Below are 25,061 nucleotides of genomic sequence, written 5' to 3'. Positions count from 1 at the left end.
CCACAAGACACGCTACCTTTTAGCAAGCTGATCGGAGGAGCTCCAGTCCAGGAAGAAGAACTCACCTATGACATTCCGGATGTCATCTTCCTCTTCGGGGCTCAGGATGGGGCCAGCAGAGGTTGCTTCCTGCCCTGTAGTCTCCTCCTCCTCTGGCATGTCTGTCCCAATGGTGTCAGGCAACCCTGGGACCAAGTGTGGAACTTCCACAAATGCGTCCTCAGGAACCATTACTGGAGGTGGCTGGATGGCCGTGTGGGCCACGGTGGTGGGTGGGACTTGAGTAGAAGGTATCTTCTCCGTAGGCTCCGGAAACACCGTGGCACTTTGTGTGGTTGCCGAGAGCTGTCCCGCGGAGGCCTTGGCGGCAGGGTCAACAAGGCTGGGTGCTGAGGCAGAGGCCTGGACACTCGCGTCAGTTGTTACGGCAGCGGCGTGTCGAGTGGTTGCTGGCCTCCGCGTGGCACTTGTCAATAGGTCTTCATGTCTCAGGAGCTGATCTTCAATCAGCAAGTCCACGCCGTTATCCCCACTGAAAAGTTCATCATCTGTGGAAGAAACACAAGGCTCATTTCTGGCACGGCACAAGGATCACTTTGGCTGAGAATGCATGGCAACTGGCAGGTGAGTGAGGCTCCTGGCTGCAACGTGGCAGTGAGCTTGGAGATGGAGTTCAGCCCCAGAATTTTACCTTGGCACTTGTGTTTTCTTTTTGGAGGCCAAACCCAAGCTTTATGCATGTTATAAGTCCTCTAGCTGAGGTCCATCCCAAGCCCTTCTGGCTGGGGACTTAGAAGATGGCCAGGAACGTGGGTAGAAGAACAGTGTCTTTCCTTGGGAGTCTCTGGACAAATTGCTGTTATCCCTACCCCAGCCTTGTAGGGGATTGGGGGGGATAAGTCATGGACTATGAGCCTGGGCAGCTCACACCTGCAATGCCAACACTTGGGACAGTGTGTCAGGAGGATTGTGAGTTCAAGGATAGCCTGGGTTACATAGCAAGTTGGAGGCTAGCCTGGAAAACAATATCTAAAAATAATTTTAAAGGGAGATAATAAAAAGAATAAAACCTTGCAGGAATTGAATAGAGTGGCCAGTTGAGACTCCCTGAGATGGGTAGGCAGCGATCCTGGAGACGCTAACATAGTAAGCCAAGCAGCATGGAGGTGGGTGACAGGAGGATTCCAGGCAGAAAAGACAGAAATGAGAAGCCCTGGGGCCTGAACAAGCCTGCTGAAGCTGAGGAGCATGGAGGTAACCAGCGTGGGCACAGCAGAGGCTGTGTGGGGGAGGTAAGGCCAGAGGAAGACAGGAGTTGGGTCACGGGCATTTTGGCGTCTCTGTATAGAATTCAGTTTTTATTCTGAGTGAAATGGATGAGGCTGAAGGATTCTGAGCAGAAACAAACAAACAAACAAACAAAAACCAACCAACCAACCAAACAAACAAACAAAAAAACATGGGAAGCAAAGATTCATTAGAGGGGGCAAGGGTTCTAAGTGCGAAAGAAATAGCCAGAAAGCTGGATTTCAGATGTTCGTCAAGGACCCCAGGAGGTTAAGTGAAACTGTAAGGGACAGGCAGGGAGAAAACACCCTAACGGCCGGACTGGAAGCGGCTGTAGAGAGAGCTCCTGCAGCCAGTAAAGGAAACCACAGTTACAGCTGGCGATATGACCGAAGCTACAGGCTGAGATTGAAGCATCCGATGACAGAATGAGCTGAAGCGGGAAGGCTGTCTCCTGACACCTGTCGGGGGAAAGAGCTGCCTCAGGAAGTGGGAATCGTGGCTTCCTGGGAGCTCTGGGCAAGGAAAAGAGAGCTGACAGGAGACATAGAGGCGCACAGAAACAGGCTCCTCTGTTCTTTGTGAAAAGGTGGGAAGGTTAAATGTCCATGGGGAAAGGTGCTGGACACTCAGCAAGCTTGAGGACCCTGGGAAGGAGCAGATGGCAGAGTCTACCGAGTGTCTCCAGGGATGTCATTCGGCCCAAGCCTTGGTTTGTCCATCTGCAAACAAGAAGGACTGGACAAGAGGATGCAGAAGTCCCTCCAACTCATCTCTCCTTTGCCACGGCGTCTTCCAAAACCCAGAGAGCTTAAGTGACCGGCCCATGGCTTCTCAGCAAACACCTAGGTAACTGCAACACTGCACTATGGGTAAGAGTGTGGAACCCCATCTCTACGAGACCCCAATGGCCATTTCCTCCTCGCCCTGCCTCTGGGGCTGTCCCGCTGACCCGGACTCACGGCGCTCTTCAATGTCGTTTTCCTCCTCAGAGACCTTGGCTTTATAGTAGGTGATTCCCCGGATGACGGTGGGCTTGGAAGCCAGCCGGCCTCGCAGGTACACCTGCCTCTGCAGGGGCTGCTGTGGCTTCATCACTGCAGGCGGGGCTAGCGGCTGCGTCCTCAGGAGTTCGATGGAGTTGATCTGCTGTGACACGGTTTCCTCCTGCAGAAACCGCTCTTCATACTGTTCCTCAGAGGGGACAAAAATGGAAGGCCAAGTCACTCGCTGGTCAGAGAGAGATGGGACAGGACTGACAAGGCTGGAGCAGAGGCCGCATTAAATACAGCAGCAGCTTCCTAAGAGTGCTTGGCCAGTGTTTCAATGTGTCAGCTGACGGATCTCTGCACCAGACCTTAAGAATCAGGCCTGCCAGGCAGTACTGGAGCACTCAGGAGGCAGAGGCAGGCAGATCTCTGTGAGTTCGAGGCCAGCCTGGTCTACAGAGTGAGTTCCAAGACAGCCAGGGCTACACAGAGAAACCCTGTCTTAAACAAACAAACAAACAAACAAAGAATCAGGCCTACTTTGATCACGTCCAATCACAGATTAAGAAACTGAGGCCTGGTGTGGTAAAGCGCACCTTTAATTCTAGCACTTTGGAGGCAGAGGTAGGTGGATCTTTGAGTCTGAGGCCAGTTTAGAAGCCTTTTCCAACGTTAAAGGTATGGTTTTTGAGTCACAGACTCCATTGCCAAGGGATAGAAGATTGCGCTTCCATGACAGGCCTTCCCTCAGATGCTTTCCGTGGGCACCTACTGAAGGAAGCTGTTGCTTCTATAGACCATGGGAATCTGAGAGAGTAGAGGCCATCTCATACTGGCCCTTCCCCAGACAGATGTTCCTCAGTATTTACTGAAGTTCCGAATCATAAGAAATCCCAAGGTACCGCCTCCACTTATGACTGGCATTTGATTTTTATCAAAGCCAAATGAAGCTTCAAGGCAGGCAGCCTAGAGTGTGGGCAATCCCGAGGGCACTATGAGAATGCCACCTTGACGGTGCCGGCTGTGCCAAAGAACTCCCTTGCCCTTCAGGGAGCTATTGCCACACACTGGCCTCCTGGGTCTGCTGTGTGACAGGATCGTGATAGCCTCCCTGTGCAGGACAATCACCCACTTGGCAAGCAAAGAACTGTGGGTGCAAGATTTGTGCTGGCTGGACTCAAAGTCAGGCAGGGCCACCTTGCAGGTGACCCCAGCTCTTGGGAGTAGTTGACCTTGAGTGTGGGAACATGTGGGCAGCCCTGCTCTCATGAGGACTCCAGTGGCTGAGTAAAGAGGTGGCTGCCTGTGGTCCCCTAAGCCATCAACCTCCCCACCTTCATCAGAGGAGAGGGGTAAGGTTCCTGGAGCCCTGAACTTCCAGGCCTTGGAGATACCCACTTGGGAGGAAGGCTGCAATAGAAACAAGACCCAGGCCAGGGCCATGTCCTGAGCAGAGCAGGGCTTCATCTACTCCGTATTAGTTATAGAGGTCCAGCCATCATGATGACACCCTCTCACTGTGCACAGAGCGGGCAAGCTAGGCTTTTGTTCCGACCTTTAAAATCTAGCCTGCAGAGAACCTGGCATGCCCCCCTTCCCACCACATCTCACGTCTATGCTTGTTTTCCCATGACGAGAGTTTTGTGCAACAGATACGGCAGTCCCTGAATATGCGTGTCTCTCTGGCACGTAGTGGTGACGGGCAGCTGGAAGGATGTGTACACATCTCTGCCAGTCACCCTTCTCTGGGGTCAAAGAACTGCCCAGGAGAACACAAAGCATGCTAGTATGCCAGCTGTGCTCTGGGCAGCTTCTGTCCTTCATGCCAGCTCCCTGGGCCTCCCTCAAGCCTCTGCTCTTGTGAGGTAACCTCGACCAGAGGTTTGTGGTTGCCAGCTTGTTGATCATGTCACTTTGGTGAGCACCTATTAAGGCCAATCCACTATATATTATTTTTAACCCTCACAAAAATGGAGCAGGGTAACGTTACCAACATTCCATCCGCGAGGAAACAGACATTTGGTAACTTAGATGAAAAATCTCTCATCGAAGAGGCTGAGAAAGACACACAAAAACCAAATAGGCCCTGCTGTTACTTCCTGGGCTTGAGCTCTTCCTTACATTAAGCTTGTAACCCCAAGACTACTTGTTTGCCATCCAAAAAGTGGCCCGCATCCCTGTGTCCTCAGGGCCGTGGTCTGGCAACTGGCCAGCAGACGTGGAATGTTTCACTTCCCAGTGGAAAGAGCTGCCTGTGAGGCTGACCGAAGGCTCCTGCCACAGCCCCTACCTCAGATGCCCAGGGGCATCTAATTGCTGGCCCTGGTTTCCCCACTGTGTTACAGAAGCCAGATGTCATTTCTTTGTGGCCAACCCCAGGAACTGTCTTCAGTTCCAGGCTCTCGGGAAAGGGCAGGGACCGCAGTTCTTGGTCCCAGCCAAGAACATGGAGCAAGACTGTGGAAAGCCTGTGCCAGACAACATATAATTTCCTTGGATCCACTGGCGACGAGTTGAACTGGGTGGCAGCTGGCCCCACCATGCTTTGATTGCCTCTCTCTGTTCATCCAAGAGTCTGCCAAATGACCTCACCTCCTGGCATCCAGCGTTCCCACTCCCACTCTGCCACTCAACCTAGCTTCCGAGCGCCTCTGCCAACCTTCTAGACGAGGACCATGTTGGAAGACCACCGTACAAATAATCACTGGCCGTTCCAAGAACTGCCTGACATCATCTGCAAAAACCAAAAACAAACAGCCCAACCATCTCTCCCGCTGCAGTGTGGTGCTCACCGAAGACGCAGGGCCGCACACACGGGGAGACAGACAGTGAGGCTGCCTACCTCTGGGCCTCCTGCACCTCCCTCTGCACTACCAGCCTGGCTAGGTGGGTTGTGCTAACTTGTGCACTGTGGGGCCTCGGGAAAGGATGGCGACTTTGCTGAGCAAGGAGAAAAAGCGTTTGGTGTGTTTGATTTGGTTTGCAGTTTGCCCTCAGGAAATCTGAGCTGGGTTCCTGAACATACCACAGAATGTGTCATCAAGACAGCAGACAAAGTTCTCCAACTTAGCTGGCTGACTGGGTTCCGAAAGCAAAAGGCCAGGAAGGCTGGCTGCACTGGGCAGTGTGGGGCTGAGATGAGGGGCGCAGGACCCAAGTGTGGGGAGCAAGGACCTTCAAGTCTCTTTCTGGTCCCCAAATCTTATGGCTTTGGGGTTATGGTCTCGGGTTCCCTCAGGGGTGATCCACCAGGCAGGCTAAACACATGTTTGGTGGCCAACATGTAAGGGACACTCCAAAATGAGAAAAATTATTTCTGAAGAAATATAATGTTTCAAGAAAACATCAAAAGCCAGATAATTATGATCCTTCCTCATTTCATAGCACAGAATTGCTTTTGGCTTACATATTGGGGATGTCCACACACCATGCTTTTCCAGTGCTTGTTGTTTCAAAGTCCTCACCTCTCATCTCGCCTTCAGAACACACGTGCCCCCAAAGGTCCCAGGCTCACCAGGTATGCCTGCTTGGCCTCCCTACAACGAGTTCCTTTACCCAAGAGTTCTGAGCCCGTGAGCTGGGAATGTAGTTTGCTTTGCAGAGTGCTTATCTTGCACAAAGTCCTGGGTTCAGTCCTTAGCCCCTCATAGACCAGGTACACACCTGTAACCCCAGCATCTGGGAGGTGGAGGTGGGAGAAATCAGGAGTTCAAGGCTATCTTCGGCTGCACAGCAAGTTTGAGGCTAGCCTAGGCTACATGACCACCAGCAGCCAATCAAATGAAAAAGGAGTTCTGAGCCCACATGTGGAGCCTTCCTTCCTTTCTATCCAAATTCACAATGACCCAGGCAACAGAGTCCAACACAAAACGATGTGGCCTGCCACAGTTTGGATCTTAAGTCCACCTCCCCCCAAGGTCCATGTATTGAAGGCTTGGTCTAGCCCATGGTCTTGTGAGGTGGCACAAGCTTTAAGACACGGGGCCTAGTGGGGGAAGTCAGGCCATCGGGGCCCTAGCCCCTTCCTGCTTCTCTTCTGCTTCCCCACACTTTGGGGGTGACGGGCAGTCCTTTACCACTGGTGGAGGGGGCACAGTTTGAAACGCTCTGCCACTATTTTCCAACTGGTCCAGGATCTATGTCCCTCCATCGGAGGGGTACTGACCTGTGTCTGGCCTGCTTTCCAGAACGTCAGTGATGACCACACACGTGATGCTAGTGTGCAGTGACTAAGCGAGTCCCTTATAAACAGGACTATATCACTTATTGTCTCCAAGCTGAGACACTTCCGAGAGGATGAAAATGTGGTATCAGTAATGATGCCAGGACAGGTGCAAACATGGACGGTCCCAGGTAAGAGAGCACATATGTCCTGCAAGGGATGCTCACAAAAGCAGGATGGGACATTGCGAGAATGATGCCAAGGCCCGGGAGACCCAGATTTGAGGACTAACTTCCATCTCTATTCACTGAACTTGCCTGGCTGTCAGTGTTGAGGGAAGCTGGGTCAAGGCCTGCTCATCACACCTAAGGAGCTGTCACACAGGAGAGAGACCCTGCCTGTAGAAGGACAAACCCCTGAAGAGCTCTTCCCGAAGCTGATCTCACAGTCCAGGCTGAGGAGATACCCTGGGGATGTGAGGCCGTACCTCTGGGTGGGCGTAGGCTGCTGCTGCATCCCTCTGCAGGGCTGAGCGGATGTCCGGCATGCTGTCTAGGATGTTATCAGAGCAGTTCTCTTTGCTTCGCTTATTCATCTCAGTTCGAATTTCTTCCACATCCTCTTTGATTTGCTCGTTTTCCTTGGTGAGGTTTTTAGAAACTTCCTGAGAAGAAAAGTGTTTTTGAAGAGAGGATACATTAAAATGTTTTGAAGACAGACCACCGGCAACTAGCAACCATGAGATATGCAGATGTGGGGGGTGGCTCAGGGTGTGGCTCTCTGTTCTGGGCACCAGTGACAGGCACCCAGGTAGTGTTTCCAGCTCTGAGATACCCAGCTGCTAGAAACACCCAGACCACCACAGCTTCCTTACCAACAGCACTGCCATGGCCAGGGCACTGGGCTGGCTCTCTTTGGGTTATTAGTATACGGTGTTCTTACCAAGTGATGAAGAACAGGGCCAAAGATTCCATTCACTTGCATGAGTGAATCGGTCATTCCATGTATGAAAGAAGTGTATTGAGGTGATTTTAGAAGAGCGGGTCAAAAAAAAAAAAAAAAAAAAAAAAAAAGAAAGAGTGTGCTAACTCTGCTTTTTTATGAGCACACACCATTCATTCCCACACTTTTGGATCACTCACACAGAAAATGGATAGGCTGACTTCAAATTTTCCTAGCCATGCATGAGAAAAGATGCCTGAAATGACCCTTAAGTTGGCAGTTGCCAGGTTCCAACCCTGGTTCACACCAGAAAGGGCCAACGCTGTGTCTTGGTCAGCTGCCACTACTGTCTTCCGGGTGTCTGAGGTGGGTTCCAAATGCCCCTGGAGTTCTTGTCTCAGGGAGGTGGCTGCTCTCACTGGGGAGACACGGCTTCAGAGTCTCCACGTGACAGACACGACTGTCAGAACTTTCAGGCAGGAGGCATGCGCGTGTGTGTGTGTGGGGGGGCGTACCTGCAGAAGGTGGGCGCGGGTGGGTTCTGAGTCACAGCTTAGCAATCCCCTCTGCCCAGTAGTTAATTTTAGAGAGAGTGACTTCATAGAGATCCAACACTGTCCAACTATGGTCCTATACTAAGGCTTCCATGGGTCTCTAAATGCTGAGTGGGCTTTTGCAGAGGACCCGAGTTCGGTTCCCAACACCCACATCAGGAAGCTCACAAGCCCCTGTAACTACAACTCCACAGAGATCTGACACCTCCAACCTCTGTAAATACCTTCATGTGCACACAGACATACAGACATACATATAATGAAAAATAACAAAAATAAAACACTTTAAAATGTTTTTATGTGTGGAGCTAGCAACATAGTTCAGCAAGAAAGGATGCTTGCGCCGGGCGGTGGTGGCGCACGCCTTTAGTCCCAGCACTTGGGAGGCAGAGGCAGGCAGATCTCTGTGAGTTCGAGGACAGCCTGGGCTACCAAGTGAGTTCCAGGAAAGGCACAAAGCTACACAGAGAAACCCTGTCTCGAAAAACCAAAAAAAAAAAAAAAAGAAAGAAAGAAAAGAAAGAAAGAAAGAAAGAAAGAAAGAAAGAAAGAAAGAAAGAAAGAAAGAAAGAAAGAAAGGGTGCTTGCCACCAAGAGTGAGGACTTGAGTTCAATTTCTGGACATGGTGGAAGAAGAGAACCAACCACTGCATGCTGTCCTCCAGCCTTCACATACATGTGACATGTGAGCATGTCTGCAAGTGTGTGTGCACCTGTGCCTGACCCCCATACACAAATACATAAATAGAAGGTTCTTTAAAGGCAGGGTTGGGGGTGTAGCTCGGTAGTAGAAGCCTTGTCTATCTTTCATGAGGTCCTAGGTTCCATCCTCAGCTCTGAAAATAAATAAAGGGTTGGTGGCTCAGGCCTATAGTCCCAGTTACAAAAGAGGTTGAAACAGAAAGACTGTAAGTTCAAGGCCAGCCTGGGATCCAGAGCAAACTCAAGGCCAGCCTGGGATCCAGAGCAAATTCAAGGCCAGCCTGGGATCCAGAGCAGACTTCAGGCCAGCCTGGGATCCAGAGCAGACTCAAAGCCAGCTTGGGATCCAGAGTGGGCTCAAGCTCTGGCAACTTACTGTCAAAATAAAGGACACAAAAAGAGCTGAGGACGTAGCCTGTAGTAGAATACTTGCCTAGCATGTGTGAGGTCCTTGGTTCAACTCCCAGTACCACGTGCTCACAAAATCAATTAAAATTAGATGTCAGATGTGTTCACCTTTGGGACCTCTTTTTTTTTAAGTTGATGAGGTTGGCGGAGGAAGAAACCAAGTAAAAGAGAAGATGTATTTGCTCTCCACACTTTACCAGACTAAAATGCAAAGTGTACAAAAGCTTAGAGGTTTCCCAAAGCACAGCCCTGCAGCTTGTAACGATGCTACTCAAGTCCTAGGAGGGAGCCTGGGTGGCTCATCGCCAAGGTGATGTTCATATATCCAAGAAGATGGTGACACCCAGACACTGTGGCTCCAGGGCTCCTACGAGGGCTGCCCAGGGGAGGCCAGTAGATTCTTGTCAAACTTTCCAGACTCCAGAATGGTCAGCACAGCACAGCATTCAAAGGGCATTCCATGTTGATCTCTAGAAGAGCTCGCCCTGTTCTCTACAGCTTAGCTCAAGTCAGACTCTAAGTCACACAGGATTAGCTGTGAAAGCTACAGTCCATGAGAGAGGGGTCTGGTTTGGAGAACTCACCACGAACGAGGGTGTGTGGCCTTTCCTGACAGGCTTTCAGGGGTACAGCGGTTAAAGTCATAGATTATGGAGGAGGCTGTCCAGCTTACACCTCACCGCTGCTATTCCTAGCTCTGTGATCTCAGGCAAATCATTTAAACTCCCTCCGCATCCATTTCCCATTAGTTGGCAGCACCAGCAGGCTCCCAAGGCATGGTTATGAGGATTGAATGGATCGATACATCTGACTGCACAGGGATAAACTAGGCAGTTACTGTTCATAGCATCAACATTGGAACGGACCCCAACACTCAGGCCTAGCCTTTCCTAGTACAGAGAAGTTGCCGAGGCCTACAGTCGGGATGCAATTTGCCAAATGTCATTTAAAAAAAAACTGGTAGAGGACTAGTAAGAAGGCTCTGAGGGTAAAGGCATTTGCTTCAAAAGCCTGGAGACCTAAGTTTAATTCCCAGAACCCACATAAAGTTGGAAGGAGAGAACTGACTCCACAGTTATCCTCTGCATGTGTGCTATGGCATACAAACACATATTACTCACACACACAGTAATAAAAAATAAAAATAAAAATCTGGCAGAGCTGACTCATCAGCCAGCCCCCTGACCTTTGCTCCTGAAGTTCACTTACTGGACCGCTAAGGGTGCTCGGCCAGCCCAGCCAACCCTACCAAGTGCTTTAAAGATACCGGAGCATCCTTGTAATTTGCTTTCAGATGCATGAAAAGTCATGTATCTGCAGAGCAACTCAGGATGCTGGACTCCCTCAGATCCTCATTATTCCAAGTATGGACAACAGGCCGGTACCATCAGCACTAGGCAGGAGCTGGCCAGAAAAGTCCACTCCCAGGCCCTTCCCAGACCTGCAGGATCAGAACCTACATTTCCCCCAAATCTTCGGGTGTACTGAATCCACACTGGAGTTTGAGAAATGCTGCCTTTAAATAGAAGTTTGAGGTAGCCGGTAAACAGAAGCAGGGAAGAAGCTGGGACAGGCACAGTCTTCCTGGGTGAGAGCAGGAAGGGTCCTGGTCTCTGGCATCCTCACGAACCAGCATAGAGCAGCGGTCCCTTCCATGGCTTCTTATTCTAAGACAGGGAACAAAGCCTGGCAGTTCAGAGGCCAGCTGTGTGACCTCTCTGTTAGCTCATGGATGCTGAGGACCGGGATCCCACCTGGGGAAGATCACCTTCCATGAGGAAGTAAGCAACAGACAAGGAAAGAGGAAAATTCTGGGAAGAGGAAGGCTGAGGAGGGAGACACTGCAGCCACCGCCATGACAAGCAGCATGTAAAGACTCTGGTAAGCCACCAGCCACGTGGTAAGGTATAGATTTATAAAAATGGGTTAATTTAAAAATAAAAGAACAGTTAACAAGAAGCCTGCCACGGCCATACAGTTTATAAGTAATATAAGCGTCTGAGTGATTATTTTATAAGTGGATTGTGGGACTGCGGGGCTTGGGGAACCTGGAGAGAAGCCCTCCAGCAACAGGGAAGAAGCTGGGACAGGCACAGTCTTCCTGGGTGAGAGCAGGAAGGTTCCTGGTCTCTGGCATCCTCACGAACCAGCATAGAGCAGCGGTCCCTTCCATGGCTTCTTATTCTAAGACGGGGAACAAAGCCTGGCAGTTCAGAGGCCAGCTGTGTGACCTCTCTGTTCGCTCACGGATGCTGAGGACCGGGATCCCACTTGGGGAAGATCACCTTCCATGAGGAAGTAAGCAACAGACCAAGACATGAGAAACCGCCAACCAGAGAAAAGAATTGTGGGAAACTAAATCAGTGTGATGCAGCAAAGGCCAGTACTGACCCTTCACCAAGGCCAGGGACAGCACTCCGAGGGGGCTGAGTTGTGTTCAGACCCACTGCCCGGCAACAGCCCCAGGACTCCACCCAACCACGCTGATATCTTGGAGTGCTTGGGATGGTGGGGCACGGGGCGGGGGGGGGGAGTGTCTTTATTATGTGAAAGGCTACCCTCTGATTCCTCCTGAGCACCCCCAAGTGTGAGCTTCCGGTGCAGCACTCTCTGGGAGGTCACAGCAGCCCCCAGGTGCAACTCCTGCCTCCTGCCCACAGGGCCCCAGGGGTTCCCTACCCATTGATTTATGGTCTCCAATCCCCTTTCTGATTCCAGCGAGGCTGGATTTTCAGAGAGGAGGGTTTGAGGCAGGCCAGCTCTGAAAACCCAGAGGGGCTATATAGTTTATTTCCCTCATGGGAACAGCAAAGCCTGTTGACCGCCTGAATAAACACCAGGCTGGAGGTGGCATCCCCCCATCAGCCTGTTGGGCTGAGTCAGCTGATGTCCCCAGGGTGGCAGCAGCAGCAGCTGCCCCTTTGTGGCTACCTCCCCTCAGCCACCTCCCATGCATGGCTGCTGGTCCTCTGTGAGGCTCTGCCTTCGTCACACCAAGGGCCTTTTGTGGGGGCACTTCTTGGAGGCGTGGGGCAGGGCATTCACCCACTCAGGGTGCTTAGGATCCTACCCTGTCAAATGGGTGAACTCCATGACTTCATGCCTCGAGCTCTTCCCTTCTGGGACAGCTGGAACCATGGCATTTATGATGTATACAACTTGGCTCTTGGAGAGTTCATTGAAGATAGCAAGAAGGGTGCCTATCTGGCTTAAGCCAGCATACTACATGGCTCCTGCCAAAGATCCTGGTGACATGAAGTAGAGGGTGAGGAGGAAATGTGAAAGAGCAGGCATCCCAGAGGGCCGGAACAGAAGGCTGAACACAAGATCTGGAAGCTTGGCTATAAGTCCCTAGACTAGGCAGAGCTAGGGAACTAGGGAGTGTTGACTAAAGAGGTGCCATGTGCTAGAGAGGCATGCATTTGGGCACAGCAGGCTACCAGCCCAGAGCAAGCCCATGTGGTCAGGTGGGGAAAGGTATCAATGCTAACTGTAGCTAGAGGTACAAAACCCAGAGGGAGGGAGCATGTGAGCTGGGCAGAGTCCCTGGGCAACGTAGAAATAACACATGGGTGGGATTGGGGTCAGCACGGGATATTCATCAGCACACTGCTTGGCATATACTTTGGCATAGTGTGGAAGCCAGTACATCCAAATGTGCACACTGGTGGGGTGGGCATGGGGAAAGGGTGTCCTCTGGGTGCAGACTCTACCCTGGACTTTGATAGTTATTGGACAAGGATGGGGGCATGGTAGGTAGAGACAAAAGGTTCGATGCCTTTCTTAGGACAAAACTATGAGGGAGACAGAGTAAGGCAGCAGAACTCTGGAAGCTCTCCACGGCCTTGCTTCTCTAACCAGAACCATGACGAGTATGCATGGAGAAAGCCTCTGGAGGTCACAGCCTGGTTTTATAACCATGCCATCGACAGAACCTCTCCAGGCCCTTTGGAGAAAGAATGGAGGCATCCACCGCACCCAGGCCTCTGACAGAGAACAGACAAGGAGTTGTATGTGGCAGAGACCCTGGGTGGGGGAGGGCAGGGCTGGGGACATACAGGTGACGCTGCAGTAGAGTGGCCCTTTCTGTCCCAGTTTAGCAAACCGATGTGGAAGGAAAGAAGAGCTATGGTTGGCATGGCCGAGACAGGGAGGAAAGGAAGAATCCTGGGATACATTAGACACCTGTTGGGGGAAGCTGGGCCAGGCTGCACGTAGGCCAAACCTTGCTCCCATGCCATGCAGCAGGCTGCCTGGAAGGCATGACTGTGCACCAGGCTGAGAGCAAGCCTGGAGTGGCCTTGCAGCAGTATTGGGATGAAGGAATCAACAGCAGAAGGGCTAGTGGATCCTGGGCTTGCCCTGGCTGTCCCCTCCTGCCCTGAGCCCTCAGGGACACAACTCGGGAGCAGATGGCCAAGGACAGTTATCCCAGCTCACAGCTGTCCCCCCGCTCCTCCTAAGAGAGCTGGAGTGGGAAGAGCAGCTGCCAACAGCCGGTGCTCCTGATGGCGGGGACGAGCAGGCTGTGGCCCCCAGTCCCTCTGACCACAGCTGGTGGAGCAGGTGGACCTGGGGAGAGGGAGCCACCACCGGCTGCTGCTCTAAATCCCTCCCCAACTACCCAGCTGCTTAGCATCTTGTGCGCGTCAGGTGCTGCTGAGCCAGGCCCGGGGAACAAAGAGCAATACTACCCAGCTGCCCTCAAGAGATCCCTAGCCAGCTGCCCTCTGGAGAGCCCAAGCTTGGGAGGGGAATCAGATCAGATAAGTTCCGGGTTCCTGAGTTTCTGTGTTAGATGAACCTTTAGACACTGACCCCCAAAACCAAGCCACATGCTCCCCCATATCCTGGCAGTGATGAGCTCTTCCTAGGCCAGTGGAAGGGAGGCTGACTCCCTTTACCTTTAGCCAAGAAGGAAAGCTTGAGTTCCACAGTAGCAAATTAGATGTGAAGCATATATAACCCCAGGAGAGGTGGAACTTGGCTTGAACTCATATTAAGATGTAAATTGAATTAAGTAAAGCTGGAATGTATTTTGGAAACATTCTCGCTGACCCCTTTGCCTTTTCAGTGTGTGCTTGCAGGAGATGGGGTGAACCTTCCTCTCCAAAGCTGCGGCTTGAGGAAGCCACAAATGTGAAATGACTACAGAGAGCTCTTCTAAAGAGGACACTTTGATCGGGAGAGTGAGCTCTTGGGGTGTTTTGATGGACTGGGAAGTTTGGAAAGCCAAGTTAGGTTTCCCTAACTTACTGCCAGCACCACACAGGTGAAAATTACATTTCCTAGTAGTTAGTGCAAACACGTATCCCCCTGAGTAAGGACTGCTCCTCTGATGTTGCCTTCTGAGCCAGGAACACAGAAAGCAATAGATCTTCAGATTTCGGGGAGACCCTCATTGATGCCTGGGCCAGTGCATTCTGGGGGTGGGGGTTGTTCTGAGCCTGCAAAAACCATCAGAGACTTCTAAGCTTCCTCAGAGGCAGCATTATCTGAAGAAAATGATGCAGCTGACACACAGTGTCCCCCCCAGTGCTCATGGGTGCGTAGGAACAAAGGGAAAGCCACACACAGTGGGGGTGGGGGGGGAGGCTGGGCTCAGCAACAGAATCGATGAAGCCTTTAGAATCCATTCTCAGTCTTGGACAGCCTGGCAAATCTCTATGTCCTTGATACACCTGGGGTTAAAGGATGAAATCTTTGCCTATGTTGAATCAGTGCTGCCCAGGTCTATATGCAATTATCAGGGTTTGTCCTTGCCTCCTTTGGAAGCTATAGGTTTCCCTCTTAAACTTCCAGTCCTCACCTCTCCCCACCTTTCAACTCCAACTCCCCCACGGTATTCTCTGATTTCTCTCCCGCTCCCCAGCCACGGGCAGGAGGGGGTCAGCATGAGTCTACCATGCTGAAGGTCACTGGCTGTTTCTTCTTCCTGGGCCAGCTCTAAAAGCAGGGTGCATGTGTTTCAGGCCTCCCCAAAGTGAAAGGTGTTTGGGGTTCAGATTTTGGAACTCAATAAAGTAGTTTCACTAGAGTATATCCTCCCTCCCCAAATTAGAAAGCCGGATATTATCAAGTGCTGATGAAGGTTCATATCTGCTTGGAGGGAGTATAAACTTGGACTCACTTGAGAAGACAGTTTGGCAAGACCCCCTTAAAGTCTAAGACAGCAATTCTCAACCTGTGGGCCATGACCCCTTTGGAGGTCACACAACAGATATCCTGCATATCAGATATTTGCATTACTATTCATAACAGTAGCAAAATTGGTTATGAAGTAGCAACAAGATATTTTATGATTGTGGATCACCACAACATGAGGAACTGTATTAAAGGGTCACAGCATTAGGAAGGTTGAGAGTCACTGGTCTAAGACAACTGGTAAACCCCTCACTCCATTCTTTGTCTATGCCATGGAAAATGCAAGCAAGCATGTGCCAGGGCACACGTTCAGGGCTATTCCTACACAGGGGCGTTCCTGGGCTCTTCTAAAGGATGAATTTGGAAATAATGCACATGTCTTAAAAATCACCAAATGTATAGATAAACTGCAGTATATCCATGTACTGGACTAGTACACAGGAATAAAAATGAGGGAATAAGACACAAAAACAAGAGTTAAATGTTAAAAATGTGAAGTTGAGTGATCTGTAGGAGTCTATATAATCAAAGTTCAAAAACAGACAAAACTATTATCACACTTGGCCACTCAACCTTGAAGAATAAACCTGTAGAGCAAAGCAAGGAGGGGACTGGAGGGATGGACCAGTGGTTAGAGCACTGGCTGCTCTTGCAGAGGACAGGGTTTCAGTTCCCAGCAGTCACCTGGTGGCTTACAACCCTCTTTAACTCTAGTTCAAGGGGATCTGATGCCCTCTTGTGACTTCCATGGGCACACATGTGGTAAACGCTCAAACATATAAAAATGAAATAAATCTTAAAAAAAAGGGGGGGGGGAAGAAAGAAAAGAAGGAGGAGGATGAAGTTTCCCTGGGGGTGAGCCTGGGAGGGCATGCAGGCTGTGGTGCGCGAACATCACTGTCTTCAGCTGGATGGTGGTTTCTCGGAGATTTGCATTATCATGAGCTATCAAGCTGTATGTTCACTGTGCCTGTGCCTAAGCATGTATCTTTTCCATCATTTAAAAGAAAAGCTTAACTAAACCCGACCCACAGGCAGAGCTGCCAGGGAGGATTTCACTGAGAGTGAGGAGGCTCTGAACCGGGATCCATTTCTCTCTTCTTCCTCTTTCCTCTGCAAATGAGGTTCCCATGCCTCCATTCCCCTCTGCGCCCGAGACAGATGTGCACGTGTGTGCCCGCCTGCACTGCCAGGCAACAGGCTGACTCTGAGAGAACAGCCCCTCCAATCTGACCTCCTTCGCTCTCGTCTGACCTCCAAAGAACTCCCCTTGGGATTCAAGAATCTGCAAGGAGTGGGAACAGAATTTGATTTCAATTCCTCCCACAGAGCCAAGCTGGAGGGAAGAAGGCGTGTTTTTTCCATTTACCCAACATTCTGCCTTTTCAATTACTGCAAACCCCAGACAGACAGCCGGCACAGTCTTGATTCCACCTCAGTCTAAGATACAGTGCTGTACTTCATGGGTCAAAGACTCCTGTCAGCGCAACGACCTGTCGCCTCGGGCTGTCTGGCTTCGGGAAACCTCCGTGGAGTGGGACCTTCATGCATATGGGACCCAGCCACAGCTCTGCCTAGAAACTCCCTTGGAAGAGCTATGGTTTTCAAACTCTGGTTAGGAAAAACTGATGCCTACAGGGTAGACAACAAGGACTGGAAGGAACTTCTGAGATTGATTAGGGAGAGTCCTGGACCAGAACCAGAAGGCCTGAACCAGAACCCAGCCCTAGGCTTCTTTTCCCTTGATTTCAGGCAAGCCATGGAATTTCCTGAGGTCTCACATCCTGCTCAGCTCACAGAAACAAATCACTAAATGTATATGGAATGTTTTTTTTTTAAAAAAAAAAATTGTAAAATGCTGTGTAAATACAAGGATTATTATTATAAAAGTCCAACGCTGGCTACCAAACGTGAGTTTTGAAAAGAGATACTCTCGTCTCTATGACGATGGAGACAAAACCTCAATGCCTAAGTGCCATCCTGCTGGGCCACTGCACTGCACCAGATCCACCCCCCCCCCCCCCCCGACTTCCACCCTCAGCCAGAGTCAAGGGTGCTGCCACAGGGGTGGGGATGGGCTGGGCCCTTCTTCAGAGTCCATCCCACTGGTCTCCTCTGAGGACGGGTACCTGACCCTGACCGCTAGTAGTCTCTCACAGTGCTATCTTCCCCAAGCTGTTCTTGCTAGAAAGAATGGAAACTATGTGGCGGTCAAGGGCAAATGGAAGTATACAGGGTGGCTGTTAATCGTTTTCTTAAAGGGATATCACGCATTTGGACAGTTGTAGGGGACTCTGGGGACAGAGGCATTTTCCAGCTCTGAACTCCGGTTTGACCTTTCAGAACCAACCCATCTGGAGGGGTCCTGGTTTTGATTCTAGCCATCCACATCGGGCCTACCTCTCCAGGAAGCCCCTCTGGGGACAGTGGGCAGAGTAGAGGGGACTGATGCGGTTCATGCGGCTGCCTCACTCACTCTGTCTGCAGACTCAAGTTGTAGACCCTGGACCCTTCTTATCACACTTGGCCACTGAAGTGACTTTAGACCCACTAATGTCCCAAGAACAATGTTCATATTCTGAAAACTCTTCACAGTAGGGAAGGTCTAAATCTAAGGGTGTTAGAAGGGGAACTGGGGTTCACTTCTAAGACAGTGTTGGGAGACAAGCCTTGTTGTGTAGTTCAAGCTGGCTTTGAACGCATGATCCTCCTGCCTCTGCTTCCCAAGAGGTGGGATTAGAGTCATGGGCTACCATGACTGGCTTTTGGGGGCAGTTAAAAATCTCTCTCTCTCTCTCTCTCTCTCTCTCTCTCTCTCTCTCTCTCTCTGTATGTGTGTATGTGTGTGTGCCACAGCACTTGTGTGGAGGTCAGAGGCCCCCGTTGGAGAAGTCTGTACTGTCCTTCCACTATGTGGGTCCCAGGGATTGAACTCAGGTAAACATGCAGAAGCCCCTCTACCAACGGACTCATCTCACAGTCACACAGAAGGGAAAGTGCTGAGTGAGCTAATCACGAACGTGGTGATGCATCTTCTCTGCCCCAGCATTCCCAGCATTGCACTGTGGGAATGTTTACCCTCATCTCCCCAAGAGCCTATCCAGTTCATGAGGAATATTGAAATGTTCATGGTCATCACATCATTAAAACCAGCGCTTAGAGCAGTGGTTCTCAACCTGTGGGTTGTGACCCCTTTGGTATATTTACATTACAATTCATAACAGTAACAAAACTACAGATATGAAGTAGCAACAAAATAATTTTATAATGGGGGGGGGTCACCACAACATGAGAAATCGTATTAAGGGGCCGCAGCATTAGGAAGGTTGAGAACCACTGCTCCAGAGGAACACTTGGAAACTAAGGTAATAGATTTGGGCTGGAAGCAGTAACTCTTTGGGCACAAGAGCTAGATGCTAGATGCCAGGCAACAGCACCCGTCCAGGAGCCTCTCCCAGTAGGGCTGAGTGAGGAGAACTAAAATGCTATATCTTTTGGGGCTCGATCGCAAAAACAAACAAACAAACAAACAAAGCCATAGTAAGACTAGAATCTTCCTTACCTCCTCCAGTTTATCCACGCGCCCCACCAGTTTAGTGGTGACTGAATGTAGCTTTAGAAGATCCAGGCCATAGAAAGCACCTTCCAGCATGTCTATAATTGTGGAAAGCTAAGAAGCAAGAGTAGAGGGTTAGTTAGTTGAGGTTCAGGGCTGGGGCCAACAGAACCCCAGGAAAGAAGTTCCCTTTTAGATCTCTGTGTTGGAGACTCTACAGAGAAGCCACTAGCCAGGAACTGAGAGGGGCCCTCAGAAGCACATTTGTGTAGGGAAGGACACAGATAAGCCCCAGCTGTGATATGTATTCTGCCTGCAAAAAGACAATTAGAAGACCTTACATGAACGTAAACCTGAGGTCTGCACACTTCCATAAGCTGTTTATGTCGGTTACAGCACAGGTCAGCTGCCCTCACCTGCCTTTCTTACTAGACTCTAAGTTCCTTGGGGCCTTCTCATCTGCTCTCTCAACATACGTGTGAGACTCTTTCCTAACAGGTAACCCACCCATACTCAGCATAGTGGCTGTGAATGTCAACAACACCTTGAGGACATGCTTCCAAAACCCTTAACTCCATCCTGGAATAACGACCCTGAAAGGCACCTACTGTCTTCCCAGTACAAAAAACTAAACTGATCCTGGGTTATAAACAACACAGTAGCCCATGTTTGAAGTGGCCACCTGCCCTAGAGAATACAGCCTTCTTGTTTTTTCCAAGGCTCCGGCAGCATCCAGGGCCTACAGAGCTCAGGCAAAAGTGCACACAAAAGTGAGACATGGAGAAGAGCCTTCCTTCCAACCAAGGACTTGTGTTTGGAGAGTGCTTTTGTAATCTCTGCTCCCCATGCATCTCCTTGCTTTGCTTCCAAATGAAGAACTCCCCACTGACATGCTCGGCGTTTAGAAGCTCTCTTTCCAGCTCAGGAAATCCCACAGCTGGATAGTATGGACTTGGATGACTTTTCTGATCCCTAATAGGTTTCTGCCTGCTGTGGTTCCAGAAAAAAACCCCAGAGTCCAACCCTAGAACTGAATACTGTGGCATCGGCTTCAGAAAGTCTCTCTGGGTAGAGCTACCACCCTGAATCACATGACCAAGCCTGAGGCATTCCTTGTCCTGCTAAACACTTCTCTGCTTAAAGACCAATGGATGGCTACCAGATCAGTGAGTAGGTGTCAGACCCTCGACCTATCAGAAGCACATCAGATCTCCCCATTCATTTACGCAGGCTTCGTGGGCATGATGCCAACGGCTCACTAGGTGCCATCCATCAGTGTCCCCAGATCCCGCAAGCCCCTCCACATTATATTCAAGGAGGCTGAGCTCACAGAAGTGAAGGAGGATCATGGAGCAGTGACTGGACCACAAGGCGTTCTGACCACCCCACTGCAAGGGAAGGAGCAAGAGCAGGGCACCTGAAGCCCTCAGGCAATCACGAGGCTGCCCACACAGGACTCAATTTCCCCACACTACGCAACACGAGCCCGGGAGCAGTGTAAAGACCTGACCAGAGCAGGCCACGCTAACAGTCATGCCAGGACCAAACGGCTCACTCTTCCTTGTGCCTTTAACGCCTTTGGTGTGCATGGTAGGCTGACATTAAGTTGTAACCGTGATTTTCCTGGAGAACACTGAGGTTCTTTTGGCCAGATGAGCCTGCCAGATTCCCCCTAGGCCCGACCTCCCTGGTTCCATAGGAGGGGTGGGCATAGGGCATAATTTGCTCCCCCCACCCCCCGTCCCCGTCCCCATCTCTCTCCGACTTCAGAGCTGAAAATGTCCAGTTTGTTAGATCAGCTTCAAATCCACACTGAAGACTCCAGGGGCCAGGCCTGACCTTCTTCAAAGGCCTGGCTATGAGTCTCTAGTCTCTGAGATTCCCCAAGGGACCCTCTCACCCAAGGCCCTTCCCCATACCAGCTCCTACCTTCAAATCCCGGCTGTCAGCCTCCCGCAGCTTCTGGAGCCTGAAGTCTCCCTCACAAGGATTGACTGCCGATGGGGGCGCCACACAAGCACATTTACAGGAGGAGCCCGAGGTGATGGTCTCCACCGTGTAGAAGTCTTCCTTTCTGGAAGCGCCCGCGTTGATCCTTTGGCAGGCTTCTCGGCCCAGAGGTCTCACCACACACTTGCACTGGCAGTCGGAGCCCTCCGACACAGCCTTCACTTTGTCGTAGTCCCCCAGCAACTAGACACACACAGAGGGACCGGCCACCGAGTCGGAGGGATGCAAAACCATGCAACTCAAGGAGGCTGACATTTCGCTTTGTCAAGGTCCTGCCCTAGCCAAAGACTTTAGCCCCGAGCCATGGAATGAACAAGTCATGGCTCACAATTCGCTGACGCAGACATTTCCTTGAATGTGCTCAGAACTCCGCTAGTACGTTGGCCTTGGAAAGCTGTGTCTTTCTCAGGCGGGCTCTTAGCCTTTTATCGTTTAAAGAAAACAAGCAAAAACCAAAACCAAACAAACAAACAAAACCCAATCTACATCGTTCTTTCAACATCCCTTCCCCTTAGCTCAAATCCAGGTTTATATTAGAAATGGAGACACGTTTGACGGAGGGATTGGGAAAGCTTGTCTTGGGCAGTGAGGACTACAGACTTCTCAGCCATTTATTCATTCAGCACTTACAGAGGACCTCCTCAGGTCTGTGCAAAGCATGCTGAGGGGTAATGATGGGCCGGACAGAGAACCTGTTCCTGAACAGCCCACTGTAACTATAAATAAGCCACACACACTCGACAGTGCTGACTGAGTGCCCCTGAAGAGCGGGGATAAACTTGTGCTGGGAGCTGAGACTCCACCTGGGAGCTAGGGAAGACTGCTAGGAGGAAGTGGTATTTGACGTGAGCCTCCAAAGATGGATTAGATTGACAGAGAACTGGTAGAGACAAGAAAAAAAAAAAAAAAAAACAGATCCAGAAGTCTCTAAGGTTTATGTAGCCTCAGAGTTCCTTTGGCTACTGACCCAAAACTCCAGCCACGAACCAGAAGAACAGAAATAGCTGTGCTTGCTGCATCTAGAATGTTAAACATTTCCTTCTGGGTACATGCTCCTCCCAGCCTCCCCAGGCAGGCTTTCTGCTGTCCCTACCCTGGGAGAAAAGCCCTCCTAAGCCCCATTGACTCATGGCCAGTAGGCCCTATATCCCCAAAGCCAAGGCTCCTATCCTAACTAGGCAGAGGGGTCCCTTTCTTTGACTAATGATGGCAGCAGGCAGGCTTGGAACTTGGGATGCTGTCTGCGGGAAGAAGGCGTGTAATGTTTTCCTTGCAACGGTTGGGTTTCTTCTAAAGCTAATGTTTGCTTTAGGATTGTTGTCATACACAGCCTGGACCAAGTGGAAGGAGGAGGTGTATTTAGCTCAGGGTGACTTAAGCAGCTCGTCTCTCCACGCTGAGAGTAAATCGTTCCTGTCTCCTTTCTGAAACCGCCTAGATTCCTATGCAACCTTGCTCAGAGAACCCTGGATGGGTTCCTTCCCTTCAGGAAGCTCCGGTTTCAGGCAAGCTTTTGTTTATGGTTTTCCAGAGCCCCAGCGGGAGGGATTTTAAGTCTTTTCAATTTAAGGGTCAGTGTGAGGTTATGGGTGGGCAGAGGGCATATGTTAGCATAATTATTAAAAGAAGAAACGAGCATTTGATCAAACCCAAAGTAGGGCTGACAGCTCTCTCTCGACACAGAGAAAAGACCCAGACTGAGGGCCCAATGGAGGTACAGGCAATGCGCTCAGCATCCTTTCTCCGACATTATTCATCCTGAGGACCACGGTGACGTCCGCTGCACATCAGCGTGCCCGCTTTGGAGAGCACGAATGCCACATAAGTGAGAGAAGTGTCCCTTACAGTCCTGAGAACCAGGCTGGAGACTGCCCGAAGCCAGGCTCTCCCTTTCACTTTTAGCTTCTCCCCCTCATCTCTGGGAGGGCCATCAGGGTGTTTTGAGGACTGAGTTAGATTTATAAATGGTCACGCCACAACGCTCATCACTATCATGGGTCACTTGGCCCCCCACTGAGAATCAGCCAGAACCGTGTGGGTCTGCACTTCCCCTCCCTACTCCCAACGAACCAGGTCTTAACATAAATCTCTCTGTTCTGGGGTTCCCCTCGTATGCCTCACACATGTGGCAGCTCTGTCTTCACCCCATGCTTCTGCACGAGTGTCTCATCTGAGGCCATGAAACAGCTCCCATGGCTTATGCCATCTGCCTCCTAGCCAGCATGCCCTCCTGATTACACATTCCGATTCTGACAAGCAGTCTCACAGGCAAGAGGTACTTTTCACATCCATCACACCAACACACACACACCTTTCTTCTCAAGGAGTGTATGAAGTCCTCCTTTTCCCTCCTTTCTCCTGACTTGGAAAGCTCGAAACACTCCACAGTTGTGAGAGGAGGACCCATACCCTGACTTTTAAGAGGATACCTTAACAAAACAAAACAAAAAGCCAGTGTGGTGGAATCTCCACCCTTGAGAAGTGAAGGTCGTAGGAACCGAAGTTCAAGGCTAGCCTCAGCTACACAGTGAGCTGGAAGCCAGCCTGGTCTACAAGAAAGCCTGTCCAAAACCAAACAGACAACATACTGTGGTAAGTGAAAAGTAAATACCCTTCTCAATAAAAATAAAGAGAAAAACAGCCGCTCACAAACTCTTCATCCAGGACCAGCCTCACGCCCTCGCCATCCCCCAAGGCAAGAGGGGAGGGCAAGGGATTCTTCATCCTACCTGAGATAAAACGTTCTCCTGGTTGTCCGCCTCGTTTTGCAGAGTGTCATCCTCCGTGGGCGCCACTGTTTGCACCTCAGGGGGCTCGCTTGTCCCTGTGGGAGGAGTACTGGATCCCCAGACCCGTGTCACCACCAGAGCAAAGCAAAGAACTAATGGCAGAGGATTGGCCATGAGTGATGCAACAACAGGGACCTTAGTCCCTACAGAGACCACCTTGGGTAGGGGGTCTCAGCAAAGACAGGCTGGAAGGCGTCTTCACTGGAGTCCGGAAGAGTGGCCGCTCAGAGAGCCGTCTAAAGCTGGGTGTGGCTGAGTAGAGCAGGACTGCGCTCCCCAGAGACCCTGAGCATCTCCTCCCCGACCCCAGCAGCCTAGAACTGTGCAGAGGTCGCAAGAAAGAGGTGACTGAGGGGGCGGAGGCGGGTGCGGGCTCCTGGAGGGCGTCGCCGCGGGGTGGGCTCAGGTGGAAGGCTGGCGCCGGGAAGCTCGAAGCGCACGGGGACCGGGTGCAGGACGGACAGTGGCCACAGCGCGGGGAGGCGAGGGAGGGCTGCTGGCCCAGGGCGCCGCGGGGCTGGCGCGGAGGGAGGGCGGAGCCTCTATTGTGCCGGGGCCGAAAGATGCAGCCAGTGAAGGCGCGGAGGAGGAGGACCGGGAAGCGCAAAGACTCGGGCTCAGCGCCTGGGGACCCCGCCTCCTCCCGGATCAGCCGCTGCGCGCTAGTGGTCGCTGGCCGGCGTGGGTAGGGCGCGGCTGGCTTTGCTTCGGGCTGTAGATGCTGACCCTAGTGGGACTTCGTGTGCCTTTTCTCGAGTTTTCTTCACGCCCAAGTCCCAGCAGAGTCCCTGGACTACAACCTGGACAGAGGAGAAACGACTGCCGGACTTGACTCCATCGGGAGTGCGGGCAGCTTTGAACTTAAGGCCAATGGTAGTCCGCGTGCCTGCCACAACTTGAGAACCTAATACCTCCACCCAGAGGTTGCATCTTGAATCTCTGCCAGAGTGTGGCAGAGTTAGATAAATGCTGAAAGTAAGGATACTGGCTACAGGTCTCTGGCGCTCTGCTTGTCCTGGTGACTCCCCAAAACCAAACGACTGCCACAGGGCACACTTCTTACAATCTCCGTGGTTTAGGACGAATCGCCAGGCCTCTCTCTCTCTGACCAGATCTTCTTTAAAGGGTGTGTATTTGCAACGTCGTGATAGCATGACGTTGTGCTCTTAATTAGTGTCCCCTGTATATGCCTACTATGAAGATTAACAATGTGTCACTTTCAGGAAGAGCACTGTGTCTTCCAGGACAACTGCCTCTAAAGATGCTCAGTGGAGTCTGGCCAATTCAAGGATTCGATCCCCTTGAGCAATCCAAACATCTTGTTCCTAACGCCAAGTGACAAGGTTGGAGTGACTTAAGTAATAAATCAAGCAGACTCCAGCTTAGATATGATAGTTGACAGAAGTGTAACATTACCATTTATTATTATTATTATTATTATTATTATTATTATTTCAATGCTAGGGATCCAACTTGGGCCTCCTGGATCCTAGACAAGCTTTCTGACACTGAGCCGCA

At 51.0% G+C, this 25,061-nt stretch overlaps 1 protein-coding gene across 4 annotated transcripts in view; it reads right to left on the bottom strand.

Annotated features, from left to right (window-relative positions):
- Nucleotides 1-24,056, bottom strand: part of Olfml2b (olfactomedin like 2B) — a 39,512-nt gene extending 15,456 nt beyond the window's left edge. Inside the window, exons 1-6 of one of the 4 annotated variants that reach the window (XM_015987914.3) lie at nucleotides 23,484-24,056; nucleotides 20,674-20,937; nucleotides 18,751-18,858; nucleotides 6,926-7,102; nucleotides 2,250-2,481; nucleotides 66-548 (exon numbers count right to left, since the gene is read on the bottom strand). In XM_015987914.3, coding sequence (XP_015843400.1) covers nucleotides 66-548; nucleotides 2,250-2,481; nucleotides 6,926-7,102; nucleotides 18,751-18,858; nucleotides 20,674-20,937; nucleotides 23,484-23,657 — 1,438 coding nt within the window. In that variant the 5' untranslated portion in view covers nucleotides 23,658-24,056. The remainder of the gene's footprint in view (nucleotides 1-65; nucleotides 549-2,249; nucleotides 2,482-6,925; nucleotides 7,103-18,750; nucleotides 18,859-20,673; nucleotides 20,938-23,483) is intronic. The other 3 variants (XM_006994437.4, XM_076547945.1, XM_076547946.1) reach the window with 3 other exon arrangements.
- Between the last annotated feature and the right edge of the window lie 1,005 nt (nucleotides 24,057-25,061).

Source organism: Peromyscus maniculatus, chromosome 11 (genome assembly GCF_049852395.1).
Source record: "Peromyscus maniculatus bairdii isolate BWxNUB_F1_BW_parent chromosome 11, HU_Pman_BW_mat_3.1, whole genome shotgun sequence".
NCBI classification, from domain to species: Eukaryota; Metazoa; Chordata; class Mammalia; order Rodentia; family Cricetidae; genus Peromyscus; species Peromyscus maniculatus.
Note: the sequence above shows the minus strand (reverse complement) of the source record. Positions and strands in the feature narration are given on the sequence as shown.